Raw genomic sequence first — 14,603 nt, forward strand, 5'->3', positions numbered from 1 at the left:
TCACGGTGAAACAAATGAAGGAATAGGTTCTTTTTTTTTTTTTTATACTTTCTCTGTTTAAAACGTTATTTCGTAACGAATATTGTATCGTTATTGTTAAATTAATATTAATTATGTTGAAATTTCGTTAATTAAAATTATCTGCCCGAATTACCGTTTACATTCTCATCGCATGGAACGTTACATCAAATAAAGTAGAGAGAGAGAGAGAGAGAGAGAGCATTCAATTCGCAGTGACACTATAGCCATCTATCAATATTATAAAAAATACTTCTAAAACTTAAAGCATTTAAATCTCATGAGAGTTTGGCAAAACGCAAAGTTTGAGTGTCAGACAATGCTGACAAAAGTAAAAGTTACTTTAGTATATTATAGCAATGACTGAGAAATTACGGAGATATGAAAAAATCGATTTTCTAGGAGAAGGACAGGTCAGAAACGTTAATTATTTTATATCCCTCGCATAATATTATACGTCAAATGTTATATATTAACTACATTTTCAGTTTGCCACTGTTTACAAAGCAAAGGATGTAAAAACAGGAAAAATTGTTGCCGTTAAAAAGGTCTAAAAGGAAATATATTTTATATTATTGTTGTTTTATGAAAAAAAAAGTAGAAAAAAAAATAGAAAAAAAAAAGAAAAATGAAAGAAAAATTCAATATTTAAATGAACATATCATGTCTTAACCTCTTCAGATAAAAGTCGGTAGCCGTGCAGAAGCTAGAGATGGTATAAATAGAACTGCTTTGAGAGAAATTAAGCTTTTACAAGAATTGAAACATGATAACGTCATTGGATTATTAGGTAGATTATTTTTACATAGTTAAGATACGAAAAAAAAGAAAGGTATTCGAACAAATATATACTATTGTATCTGTTATTTTAGATGTCTTTGGCCATAAGTCCAATGTTTCATTGGTATTTGATTTTATGGATACGGACTTAGAAGTAATAATAAAAGACAGCAATATAGTACTGACTGCTGGACATATAAAAGCATACATGATTCAAACTCTCCAAGGTTTAGATTATTTGCACTTTAATTGGATACTCCATAGAGATTTGAAACCAAATAATTTATTGGTTACCTCTGAAGGGGTATTGAAAATAGGCGATTTTGGATTAGCCAAATTTTTTGGTTCTCCGAATAGAATAAACACTCATCAGGTGGTAACTAGATGGTACAGAGCCCCTGAACTACTTTATGGTGCAAGACTTTATGGAACTGGTATAGATATGTGGGCAGTTGGTTGTATATTAGCGGAATTATTATTACGCGCACCCTTTTTACCTGGAGAATCAGATCTGGATCAACTTACTAGGATATTTCAGGTATTTTCTCTAAACGCATCTAAACGGATTTTATCATTTTATTATATAATAATACTTTTATTATTTTATATAAATAACGACAATATAAATTATTATACTTTACAGACGTTAGGTACACCAACTGAAGAAACATGGCCAGGCATGACGGAATTATCTGATTTTATTCAGTTTAAGCCATTCCCAGGAACGCCATTAAAACATATATTTACCGCTGCCGGCGATGATCTATTAGATTTAATAGCCAGTTTATTAAATGTTAATCCATTAGAGAGATGTACATGCGATCAAGCTTTGCAAATGCCATACTTTAGCAATAAACCATCTCCGACGCCTGGTTCTCGATTACCTCTTCCGACAACAATAAAACATCAACCCGAGGAAAAGACCAGTTTAAAGCGTAAATTACTGGAGACTATAGATGGTGCTCCTCTTGCTAAAAGACTGCAATTTTAATATAGGCCGAGCTAAAATGAGAAGATCATTTGTAAATTAATAATATACTTTTCTTAAATCTGTTTAAAAAGGATTGTCAAATAAATATAAAAATACTTTTTATGTTATAATTTTTTTTTTCTTTTTTATGAATAAGCCAATATACAACAATTAAATATTCTACTTCCTTTGTATCTCATGAATCAATATATATATATATATATATATACATATATATATATATATATACATATATATATATATACACACTCCCCGCATTATTAATACTTATATATATATATATATATATATATATATATATATATATATATATATATATATATATATATATATATAAAATTATGTTTATAAAGAAACTTGATTAAGTTTAATAGGCTGTATATTTCTATCATTGAATTTTTTAACAAAGCTGACTTCTTACATTATTAATTCAAATGTTATACAAAAGATTATGTAACTTAAGTTGAAATAACGAATGTTCCTTGTACGAACAATTTTTGTGCTACTAAAAAATGTTATTAACGATTATTTCTGATATATAGAAGTTTAAGGCAAGTCTGTTCTGTTCGTTTGATAATCTAACGGGTTTTCTGTACATCGATTGCTTCTGAATATAATGCCTGGGGGGAGCGGGGTATATTAAAATGCACTTTATGCAAACACTGTTTCAATTATACTTATGCTAATTATATTAGAAAGATGCTACACAATGTTATTAACTCATATTATTACACATATCTTTTCATGGTCCCAATGTATGAAATGGTATATTTATGATAGGTAAGAATTAAATCTTATGATGAAATAAAAGTATATGAATTTACTGAATCTATTAAAACGGCTATGAGATGTAAATTGAATGTTACTTATATTCAAATAGTCACACTGGTAGCTGAGATATGGTAATTATTAGAGTAAAAACAAATCTTTTATTATCTTCCAAAAATAGTGCCTATTAATATTTAATTGATAAACATGCTGACAATAATGACACAAAATTGTGTACGATATTTTATTACATTATCATGCGTGTAGTTAAAATAAATATAAATCTTATATCTCTGTGTACATTACTCTACTATTTTTAATTAATATGCAAAGGATATAATGAAAATTTTTTGATTGTAGAACATTAGTGAAGAAAATAAGTGTATTAAGTTTTGAAAAACGATAGGTGTCTTAAACAAGAAGCCATATTCAAAGTGATTGATTGATATTTTTTTTTCTTTCTTTTTTTCTATTTTTCTTTTTTCTCTTTTTTTTCTTTTTATGACTATGGACTATTAAAAAAAATTTAACAATCTTGCCATTTTGTTTTGTTACAAATGATTAAATTACATATCAGTAAATCGAATCATTAATATTAGATTCAATTCAATGATCATTAGCATCAGCCTGATTTCACTTAAACAAATTTCATTTTAGAAACATATACATAAAGCATAATCAAGAAACTAATAACATTAGTTTTTCACATTGATTATAATTAATCACAATATTATTCTAATACTTTTCTAACATAAATAGACATGTCAATATATGAAACTATTATAAACGATCCACTTCTTTCTTTGTTCGTTTTATTTGTATTTCATATATACTCTATAGATTGAGAAGATCGCAATAAAAATTCAGCAGTCTCTTTAGTTTGTTGTTCCTTGTACTTCGAATTTTAATCTACACATATTCGGATATATAAAAGAGGATCTTGTACAATTTTCTTTTTGAGATACTCATTGAACTTACAAGAAACTGATAAGTAGCAATAAAGAATTTATATCGACTAATAGATAAATGGGACTGGTATGATATATACAAAGATTTCAATTAAATTGTGATTCAAATATGAGACACATTGTAAGTAGCATAAAAGCAGTGAGTTTATGTTCTCTGTTTACATAATGATTTGATTGTGGAACACACTTTTCATATATCAGCTATCTGTGTTTCTATGTTTCACAATAATATTAAAAGTAGAAATACATATTTTTTTTTAACGTTACTACTGCCTTTTACTTTACGTATACGCATATGTACATACTATATATACATACGCGCAGGTATACACGATAGGTACATACGTGTTTGTGTGTATGTGTTTTTGTTTAGTAGTCAGTCCAAGGCAAACGTTTCTTCACAATATATAATAATATAGCTATATTATGTTCGTGTTTTCAGATTGTTCTAACTATTACTTTCTTTTAAAAAACGTATGCTTAATATTTAATATATTATAATATTAGTTTGTTATAATATAATATAATATAATATAATATAGTATAATATAATATAATATATGATATAGTATATAGTATAATATAATATAATATATAATGTAATGTAATATAATGCAATGTAATGCAATGTAATGCAATGTAATGCAATACAACATAATATAACGTATGTGTGTGCATGTGTTTATTTGTATATGTATGTATGTATGTATGTATCTCTTTGAAATATTTACAGTGAATTTTATGGTACAGTATTATTTTATTAGTTATTTGTATTAATGTTTTATAAAGGCAATTATGAATATCTATGAATAACTATTATATGCTTGTACAAGTAATAATGTATAGAGTAAATATATTCTTTACATTGATTTTGTTTTATAGAAATAGCATATAATACAAGATAGCAGAAGATATTTTCCATGCTTCTACATACACTAAAAGTAATAAAAATAAATAATGTATGTTTCAAGGATGACGTTTTTAATTATGTAGATAGAAATTTACAATAATAGTATTCTTGATTCGATTGCAAACTTACCAGAGAGAAGACATTTAGAATATTGCATCATCAAAAATAATTGTTCTATGTAAATAAAAAAGAAGCAAGACAATGCATTCGAAAATGTTGATTTAATAGCAATAATAACAGATAATAGATAAGTTAATGACAAACTAATTTGTTCTTCATTACAAATATATAATTTTGCATACTTAATGAGCAAATAACCAAATATCGATCAATATTTTAAACTGTTTATATGATGTACATGTATCACAGTAAAATTAATTTTTTTTTTTTTTATAATGATTAGAATTATTACTATATAAGCTGTACAATTGCATATGATATAAAAAGAATGATTACTAGTCATCTGCAGTAATCTTCAAAGAAAGTAAATTTTCAAAAAGTTATAAATTATTTATCGTTAATTATATGTCAAATAAATTTTTTAATTTTCTATCTTCTATAATTGTAAAGCGATAATTTCTCATTCTAATATAATTATTTAGTATATGCTATAAGAAATTAAAATTATTTTATATAATAATTCAAATCAATAATTTAATACTTTTGAAGTTGCAATTAACAAAATATTATATTTTACACAATATTAATTGACGTTATTAAAAATATTTTTGCAAATCATAAATATAATCAATTGCAGTAAGAAGGTAGAAAATATAGATTAAGACTATTATGATACAGTGTGCCTCACTGAAATACTGATGTTATACAAAATTTTATATAACCGATCTTATATAATAATAATTGATTGTGAGCAAAGAAAAAATAAGAAGATAAAAGAAGGAAGAAATAAAAAAAGTTATCACACAATTACTTTCGTTTTCAAAATAATAATAATAATAATAATAATAATAATAATAATAATAATATAATTAAAATAATAATAATAATAATGATAATAATAATATTGATAATAATAATAATAATAATAATAATAATAATAATAATAATAATAATAATAATAATAATAATAATAATAATAATAATAATAATAGACGCGTTCATTTATTGTTTCAGTTTTCATATTTATTATCTATTTTGTTCTTAGAAAATTATTATACTTTTATCAAAAAAATATAAAAAGATAAAATTATATAGAGCAACTTTCAATAAGGCAAACTGAGTGACTATGTTTTAATGTCACGATGGTACGTGAACGAAGAAATCATACTTACTGTGCAACACTGTGATTAACGTAAAGCTTCACAGAGTGATAGCATCCAATGTGTGCGAATTCCGAGATGCATTCTCCTTTGGCGACGTAGTAGCAACATTAATTTGTTTAGTAACATTATTGGTAAATGGCATAGCGAACTTAAAATCTGCACCATTGGGTAATTTGCGCATGATTTTTCCAGATGTAATAAGTCGTCCAAAACCTTCTTGATGAGCAAATGCGTAGCCCGAGCGCAGAGATCGTCGCGTGCGTCTCGTAGATGGAGTACGCAAAATGTCCTGACTCTGACGAGAACGCAATTGCGCTAATCTTTGTTTCAATCTTACTCTATCAGAGAGTGTTGGCCGCACATCCATAAAGAAGAACCTCCATGAAAGAACTGGTATCACTAGTATTATACATGTTATAACTGTTGTGAACCAAAATGTTGCTTCTGACATAGCCTTGATCCAACAAATGAAAAGAGATATATATATATATATATATATATATATATATATATATATATATACACACACACACACACACATCAATTGCAGTTCATATTACTTTGCTATTCTTCAGTATGCATCAATTTAATAAAAGAATAGTGAAATACGTACCATTGTAAGACTGCCGGCGTAACTACCTCCTATGACGAAGTTATAAAAGTAATCTAAAATAAAATACCATATCAACGAGCCCCACACCATAATATGATTAACAATTGTCCAATATGATGTGTCAAGAGCGATTTGAACTGTTACAACTATAACTAATATTGTAGCTACAACACTGCCCAGCAGCATATGGTCTGAAAGTACATAGCCCTTTGGTGATACTCCATCCTTGTATGTTCCTTAAATGAATTTTATTTATATTAATACGTCTCTTTGGAAAAGATATTTCTAAATAAAAATTTCATACTACATTTGACACATGTTTACATGCTTATTAAAAAAAAAAAAAAAACAAAGCTCGATAGAAATTATAAAAGAGAAGAAATTGATACTTACCATAGGGTACTAAAAATAATACGCAACTAGCAAAAAAACCATGTAGAGCACTCCAACAAAATTCTTTTTTATTAAAGAGAAGATTTTGAAGTCCAGGTGCATATAACTTTGGATACATTAGGCTATTTTTATCATTAACATCTTGATCAAATATGCCAACTGCCAAGACTGGTAGCGACGTATAAAATAGATTATAGACAGAAATGTACATTGGATCAAACACTGTCTGAAAATGAAATGGAAAAAATAAAAAATATACTCTCCCAGATATAAACATATAAGATATATCTATAGGTAGAACGCATACATTCTCTCACAGACATGTACGTACATCAGACATATTTATAAAAGATCATACTCTCCGACTCTACTTTGGAACAATATTGCTCTAACAAAGGAATCTTAAGGAATCATATTCGCCTTATAGTCATCATTCGTCATATTCAATTAATGGCCAATAAAATAATTATAAAGCATACCTGTGCACTGAATCCACAGAAGAAGGCGAACCAGATATGGCAGAGAGTGAATGCAAAATTTTTATAAAAGAAGTATCTAAGGAACTTGCTCATTCTATAATACGACCACCTGCCGTGTACGAGTAATAATCTTTCTAAGAATCTAAATTGCCCTATAGAATAATCAGAGGCTAGTACAGCTTGCAGTCCTTCTTGTCCACTGATACCAACGCCAATATGAGCCGTCTTTATCATCGAAACGTCATTAGCTCCATCTCCGATCGCCAGAGTAACCGCATTTTTATTTTTCTTTATCAATTCAACGACCATTGCTTTTTGTAAAGGTGTTACACGACAACATATCACAGATTTACCTATAAACGAAGGACCTTAAATGAAGGACGAAGGAAGGTAATTTGGCAAATATAAATTAACTTATTATTGAACTTACATTGGCTTGATACTTCCAAAAAAAGTTGATCAAGTTGCGGATGCAATGCGTGCACTAAGGAATGTCCATTGATAACCACTGCAAAACCCATAGCTTGCTCCATTTCATGCTCATCCTGCTCGTCTCTACTCGGATTATATTCCGTATCACTGCTGTATACAAAAGAATATTAGCTCGAAAGAAAAAAGTCTTATCCTATAAGCGCAAATTATTTTTATAGTTGTGAAGAAATCATTGAATAATAGATAATTAAAAATTTTATAAAAGGATTTTGCTATTTTTTTAATCATTCACAATTTGATTCAGGATACTTTGAATAGATCAATCTCCAAGGAAAAAGAAGATAATGTACATTAAATTTTAACGATAAACATGGTGCACAATATTAGATTCTACAAGAAACAAGAATGTGACATAAGCGGCATAATTTGATATATTTTGTTATAATAATTATTTCTAGGATTAATGTTAAGCATACAGAAAGAGAAGGAGTGAGTATCAAGCATCATCGTTATCTTTTATAAATTTTACATTTTTGTTTCCAATGAAACACTCGAAATGAGACGTATATCGCACTTTGTAGGTACAACTAAAACCTAATCTAGCATACTATGACATCTGCAGTGTATAATACTATCTTCGACAAGCAGGTAATTGGCATATTGTTTCTTCCTTCATAATGATGATAATAATATTCAAACGGAGAAGATATTCTGATAACCTTTATAATTTATACAAGGATTTGGTTGGATGCTGTCGAATCACATGCAGATACATTTTAATATTTACTGTTTTAACGAAAGAAGAATATAAAGGATACCAGGATCAAAATGTATAAAATATGATACTATAGCACATACCATGATCTAAGCAAATTCGTAGCACAATTATAATTCTTGTTATACCTTTAGGATGCCTTCAGGTAAATGCCCAAGAATGTTTCATTCAAGGAGATAATAATATTCGCGGCGTATGTACGGAAGTAACAATTTGTAATATATTTTTCATAGGAAAAGATTTGACTCTTTTCGTTTTAATTCTTTGGCATGAACCAGACAAAGAAAGCATTACACAATACATGGTGACACACAATCAATGTATAGGTATGTCTTTTAATAAGAAATATGTTAATCAGATATTCGGAATTAGATATGGAAAAAAAAAAAAAAAAAAAAAAAAGAAAAGAAAAAAAAAAAAAAAAAGAAAAAAAGGGTAATAGACTTTACTCCATCTCTTTCAATTGCCTGACCTTTCCTTGTCCCACCTGAATGTGACAATGGAGAGAGTTGGCCGATTCTGATGGCTGGAGGCTGTCTTGATGGTTTCCAAATATCGTGTCAATTGAGTTTCAACCCCATCATAAGTAGTAGCATCTACTACAAAGACATCGGTAAGATCGTCTGTTAACAATTGACACGAATAACCGATGTTGATGGCCGTTTCTATGAGAAAAGAAGGACATACGATCAGGTGGCATATAGTAATTCATAAATGAAATATATGATAAATATCATAATACATTAATAGAGGAATGAAAAATAACGAAGAGGAAGGATTTATGGATTTATCATTTTATAAGAAGGTCAAAAAGTTTTCTCTTTAAATTCATATCAAAGATCGTTGACAGATCAAATATTATTGTTCTTATAAATTTACCTTGTTTATCACCTGTTAATACCCACACTTTTATGCCAGCCAGTCCTAAATTCGCGATGGTTTGGGGTACACCATCTTGTAATTTATCCTCAATGGCAGTAGCACCTAATAACGTCATATCTTTTTCTATCTCTTCGTATATGGCGTCCAATTTGTCATCTCTATTCTCATGGCTGAGTGCCGCTTCTTGATGACGTTGTTTCCAATTATTAAAGAAGCTTTCATCTAAATCTCTCACTGAAAGGCACAATGTTCTCAAACCTTCGCCTGCAAATTTATTGAGATGATCCAAAGTCTTTGACATAATTTCATCGCTATCTTTCTTCAAACGTTCGTAAATGACATTGTCTGCCCCTTTACAGTACAACCTAAGATGCCCATCCTTTCTCAATATTACAGACATTCTTTTTCTGACATTATTAAAGTCTAGAATACACAGTAGCTCATATACTTCACGCTTTCCCATTACTTCGATCGTTATGCTATTAGGAGATCTTTCTTTAAAGACAAAACCAAAATTTCTAGCTGCTGAAACGAGCGCTGCCTCGTCCGGCGACTGTGCTTGATACTCGAGCTTTCCGTGTTTCTCTTCTGGCATAACGGTGTGGCATAGTGCTAATAAGCGAAAGAAACTGTGAACATCTTCATTGCCTTGCTTGACAGCTTCCAAAAGCGCAGGATCGTAGAATTTAAATTCAGGCTCGTAATCCTTGTTAAATGAAAAATCCAGGGGTGGCATCATCTGTAATAGTAGAAACGATATTACATGAAATATAATTTCCTTTGTAAAGTTTTATCTAGAGTCAGTAAGAAGAGTGATCATATATTTTTATTAGTACATAGAGAAACAAGATGGGAAAAGAAATGTCAGAGCACAGATTATATGCATATGTGCGATATATATACCTCTCTTGTTATAATTCTATAATAAAGACCTCGTCGAAATACGGTGAAGAGATGGTGTTAGTTGACTCGTCCTTGAATTATTCAAGAAAATAATGTATATGAGCGAGTATAAAAAGTTTAAAAAGTATTTTAACCTACTACGACGAGATGAGCGTGAGAGCGACATAAAACATGCACATCTAATTTTATTACACGGCATAATTGTAATGAAAAACTATAAGAAACATAAATTTCTTGTTATTCATTGATATAAAAACAATATGCAATTATTTAATTAATGAATTAAATTTATGTGTAGCGAGTATAGTGACAGAAAGAAGAAAACGAATATAATACAATTTTGGCACGGCCGACAGATGCGTGTCGAATATGAACATGCGTACTGAATGTTTGTGTTGAAGCTTTGGGCTGGCACTGATTCCTGGTTCTGGTGTTGTACTGGACATTCTGTCAGCTTGCTCCAGAAGACGGACGTTTGGACCGCTAAGCGGAGTATAAACTTGACGAACAAATTCCTGTCCGCTCTTCCATCGCATTGTTGGAGTTTGTGCAGCTTTGTCCGTCTACATGCAGCACACACATGCTAAGTGATGTGCACGAAAACTTATGCACAGTATGGATTTACAAAGAGATAGTGTCACTCTTTTTTTTTTTTTTTTTTTTTTTTTTTAACAACACTTGGTATTTTTCTTTCGGTTTTCTTTCTTTTACATGCTCCAACTTGCAATTTAGCAAAATAAAATGAAAATATGATATCGCTGATAACGAAATAATACAGTAACAAAACCAAAATTGTTGAAAGTCGTGATTTAATCGAAATAATTATGACAACGATGACAAATAATTACTTTGGAGAAAACTCCATAAATGAAAGACAAACGGATGGATACTAAAGTCAATGATTTCGAGCTAGAGGAAGGAAATTTCACGCTAGTAGCACGCGACTTTTCAGGTCAAATATGTTTTCTAATTTGTCCAAGTTCTAACTAAGCAAATTATATCATATTGCATACCATACTGTGCCACCATATATGAATGTAAAAATAAGTAACTCGTGAATAAACACAATTTCACGACGTACGGATAAAAAAACGATGGAGTTCATAACTCAATAACATAAGAATATGGAGAAGAAGAAAGAAAACGACAGATAAATAGACAGACAGCCAGACAGACAGACAGATGGATAAATAGATAGATAGATAGATAGATAGATAGATAGATAGAGAGAGAGAGAGAGAGAGAGAGAGAGAGAGAGAGAGAGAGAGAGAGAGAACTCCAGTGTGCTTCAAAAGTAGATAATTCACGTGTAAAGCACAATTCGTTTCTTCGTTAACAAAGGAATCTTCATACGTTGTGTACGAACGGATTCACAATAGATGCACCTTTGATAAAGAACAGGATGATGTTACATACATTAAAAGTGTATCTCACCTCGCTTAAATCGACGACTTCTCCAGTAACTTCGTCTACAGTGTCACCGTAACATTTACCAGCTACAGAACACTTATTAAAGGTCATTATATTTTGCGTTAATGTTCCAGTTTTGTCAGAAAAGATGTATTCTATCTGACCCAATTCTTCGTTTAACGTAGTAGTCCTAGCCTTGGCATGTGTATTCGTAGGCGCGTAGTACATTTCTTCGTCCCAATTGATCAGAAACGACTGCACGAATCTGATCACTTCGACACTCACATATAAACTGATTGGCACCACTGTGTTCAATACAATAGCATATGAAAAGAATACGAGGAGAGCGATCACTGTGGCACCTCCTAAAGGTTCGCTAGGCACTAACGAGTCCCAAGGTAAATACACTTGAAAATATCGACCCACGAGGCTCTCCCAAATACCACAACCGATCATGCAAAACAAACACATAGAAAGCAAGAAAAACACTATTCCAATAATCAGAAGATTCAGCAGCCTATCTATAGAGGTCCTCTTAAATTTGGTCTTCCCTGAGTTTTGCATTAATTTGGTATCCTTGCCCGCAAAGATGACCACGCCGTAGCACCATTGTGTATTTCTTAGTACACAACCTCGTAATATGATTTTGTCGTTATCCAACGCGTATCTGTAACATAAAAGTTAACAATTTTTTAATTATCTTAGACATTAGAATATTATCGGATAATTTATGTTACGGGTGAACGTATTTTCTTGTTCACTTTTCTATCCTTACTTCCGTCCTCTCCACGTTAACGTGCCATCAAACTTATTCAACAAATTGTTAGGCGTTTCGCAAACGATTTCACCGTCGAATTGACCAATTGATTCGTGGTTGTCCATCATTTCGGCAGTCTCAGTCAAGCATTGTCGGCATTTTAAATTAGTCTCCCTAAAAGAATAAGATAGAAAATAATATAGACTCACGAACATCGGATCGGTGAATCTACAACAACATAGAATATTACTGACCCATCCAATTCTGCCGTTTCGATGTAACAAAGACCATTAGGTTCGCTCGTTGATAGAAGAAGAACGTCCGCCGCGACAAAGTGATCATTCTCCATTCTTATAACGTCCCCAACTTGAACCTGAGACCATTTCTCTTCGCGTAAGCTAGTGCCACGCAATGTTTGTGACTTTCTATTATTAACTTGTGAATCGCTGCTATGCCGTTGCTGAAATTGATACAAGTCAGTATAAAAAATGAGCTTAGAAAATACTTGATAAAAGAGAAAAGAAAAAAAAAAAAAAAAATTACTTACAAAGTCGTCGTAGGCATCCTTAACGGCAGTGAGCATAAGTACCCCTATGAGCGGTATAGCTGTCGTAATGGGAGTCAAAGAGGATATGGCGGGTATCATTTGAAGCACCAGCAGGCATAGGAAGTAAAAGTTGGCGAGCCGCTGAAATTGCTCGAACAAATTCAATGGTAGGAACGTCAGAACCGAATACTTGGACGTCTTTATGTAGTTGTTCTATACAGAGAAAAGACGCTCTTACATCATCGTATCTTGTTTTGCGCGATGCGCGCAAGATTAAAAATAAAATCAATTTTACTAGTATATGAGTAAGATTAAAGAATTAAATCTTACCGCATAATTAAACTGTGAATTGTATTCGCGATTATTGGCGCGGATGCGCCTCTCTGTTTCTAGAAGAAGGAAAATTTAATATTATTAACGTAAAAGCGTATTCATAAATTGATAAAAGACGATTGCTCGATGATTCTCATAGAATAATAATAACGCTGAGATTTTTCGTTGGTGATATTTTTCGACGCAAAGGGATTTTGAGACGGATTCGATAGACGGTTCTCGTGTTCGAGAAGAAATTAACTAGGCGGTAAAGACTCACCGCTAGAAAAAAAAGATGTACTACGACCGATACATTCTGTGGCAGGTGGTGAATTCGGAGGCACACTGGAAGAGGACGAAGCAGCAGTTGTGGAACGATACCTGCTGCCCTTCCATATGACCAGCTTGCCCAGTACCGTAAGCAATGATTCCCTGAAGGTATTGTGCCTGCTGGTACCACCAAGACTGCTCGACGAATCTCTTTTGGAGCATTCGTCGACCGCCTCAACAACTTCTTCGGACGACGATGGAAGATTCAATACTGCGTGAATCGATACGTCTTGTTGCTCTTGCAGTTGTGGCTTGTTGCGCATTTTTCGCCGTTTTCGCTTCTTCTTACGGCTTTCGTTTCCATCTTGAATGCAAATGTCCACAGCGCACATGGCTGCTTCTTTCGCCGCCGCCGCCGCCGTCGTGGTTGTGGTCGTCGTCGTCGTCGTCGTCGTCCTCGTCGTCGTCGTCGTCGTCGTTGTTGTTGTTGTTGTTGTTGTCACCGTCACCGTTACCGTCGCCGCCGCTGTTGTTGCTGCTGCCGTTACAGTCACCGTCGTTGTCGTTGCCGTTACAGTCACCGTTGCCGCTGCCACCGCCGTCGTTTTCGTCGCCGTCGTTGTCGCCGTTGCAGTCGCCGTCGTCGTCGTCGTCGTCGTCGTCGTCGTAGTCGTTGTTCTTTTTCCTTCCGTAACATCGGTCTCGTCACACTCTTTTACCTTCGTCCCATCATAACGAAGAAGAGTTAGAATAACGGAAGGGTGCATAAGATACGATCGAAAAAAGATCGCTTGGCACGACGCGTTGCACATCCTCCGTGGAATTCTATACGTTTTCATTGTACTTTTCACGATATATTCATCACAGAAAAAGAAAACAAAGTTCACTATAATAATGGTAAATGAATCTTTAAACGTGACTTTTATGATCTGAGCGGAAACGAGAGTAACGTTTGACGCGCGTGCCAAACGAACCGCGTGACAGGATACGGTAGAGTCCGATGCAAGAGGCAGACACTGGAAAGATCGGCAATAAATTTGGAATCTTGAGTATCATCATTCTCAAGATTGTAATTTCGTCGATCGTTGAGAGAGAGAGAGAGAGAGAGAGAG

General features: G+C 32.1%; 2 protein-coding genes across 15 annotated transcripts in view; one reads left to right on the plus strand and one right to left on the minus strand.

Moving 5' to 3' along the window:
* On the plus strand, positions 1-1,899 carry LOC124431159 (cyclin-dependent kinase 7). Its single transcript, XM_046978710.1, has 5 exons — positions 1-431; positions 507-566; positions 700-808; positions 891-1,336; positions 1,442-1,899. The coding sequence occupies exons 1-5, from the start codon at positions 378-380 to the stop codon at positions 1,787-1,789; spliced, it is 1,017 nt and encodes a 338-aa protein (XP_046834666.1). The 5' UTR covers positions 1-377; the 3' UTR covers positions 1,790-1,899.
* LOC124431150 (phospholipid-transporting ATPase ID) overlaps positions 1,357-14,603 on the minus strand; it is a 27,109-nt gene continuing 13,862 nt past the window's right edge. For 8 of the 14 annotated variants that reach the window (XM_046978682.1, XM_046978681.1, XM_046978678.1 and 5 more), the window contains 14 exons: positions 13,502-14,210; positions 13,240-13,298; positions 12,910-13,122; positions 12,617-12,822; positions 12,381-12,536; positions 11,630-12,272; positions 10,579-10,758; positions 9,290-10,031; positions 8,883-9,075; positions 7,634-7,785; positions 7,204-7,556; positions 6,725-6,950; positions 6,332-6,567; positions 5,524-6,172 (listed from right to left, as the gene is read on the minus strand). In XM_046978682.1, coding sequence (XP_046834638.1) covers positions 5,756-6,172; positions 6,332-6,567; positions 6,725-6,950; positions 7,204-7,556; positions 7,634-7,785; positions 8,883-9,075; positions 9,290-10,031; positions 10,579-10,758; positions 11,630-12,272; positions 12,381-12,536; positions 12,617-12,822; positions 12,910-13,122; positions 13,240-13,298; positions 13,502-14,210 — 4,485 coding nt within the window. In that variant the 3' untranslated portion in view covers positions 5,524-5,755. Of the gene's footprint in view, positions 1,562-1,642; positions 1,801-5,523; positions 6,173-6,331; positions 6,568-6,724; positions 6,951-7,203; positions 7,557-7,633; positions 7,786-8,882; positions 9,076-9,289; positions 10,032-10,578; positions 10,759-11,629; positions 12,273-12,380; positions 12,537-12,616; positions 12,823-12,909; positions 13,123-13,239; positions 13,299-13,501; positions 14,211-14,603 lie in introns of those variants that run through there. The other 6 variants (XR_006943918.1, XM_046978683.1, XM_046978685.1 and 3 more) reach the window with 6 other exon arrangements.

This window comes from Vespa crabro, chromosome 20, assembly GCF_910589235.1.
Source record: "Vespa crabro chromosome 20, iyVesCrab1.2, whole genome shotgun sequence".
NCBI classification, from domain to species: Eukaryota; Metazoa; Arthropoda; class Insecta; order Hymenoptera; family Vespidae; genus Vespa; species Vespa crabro.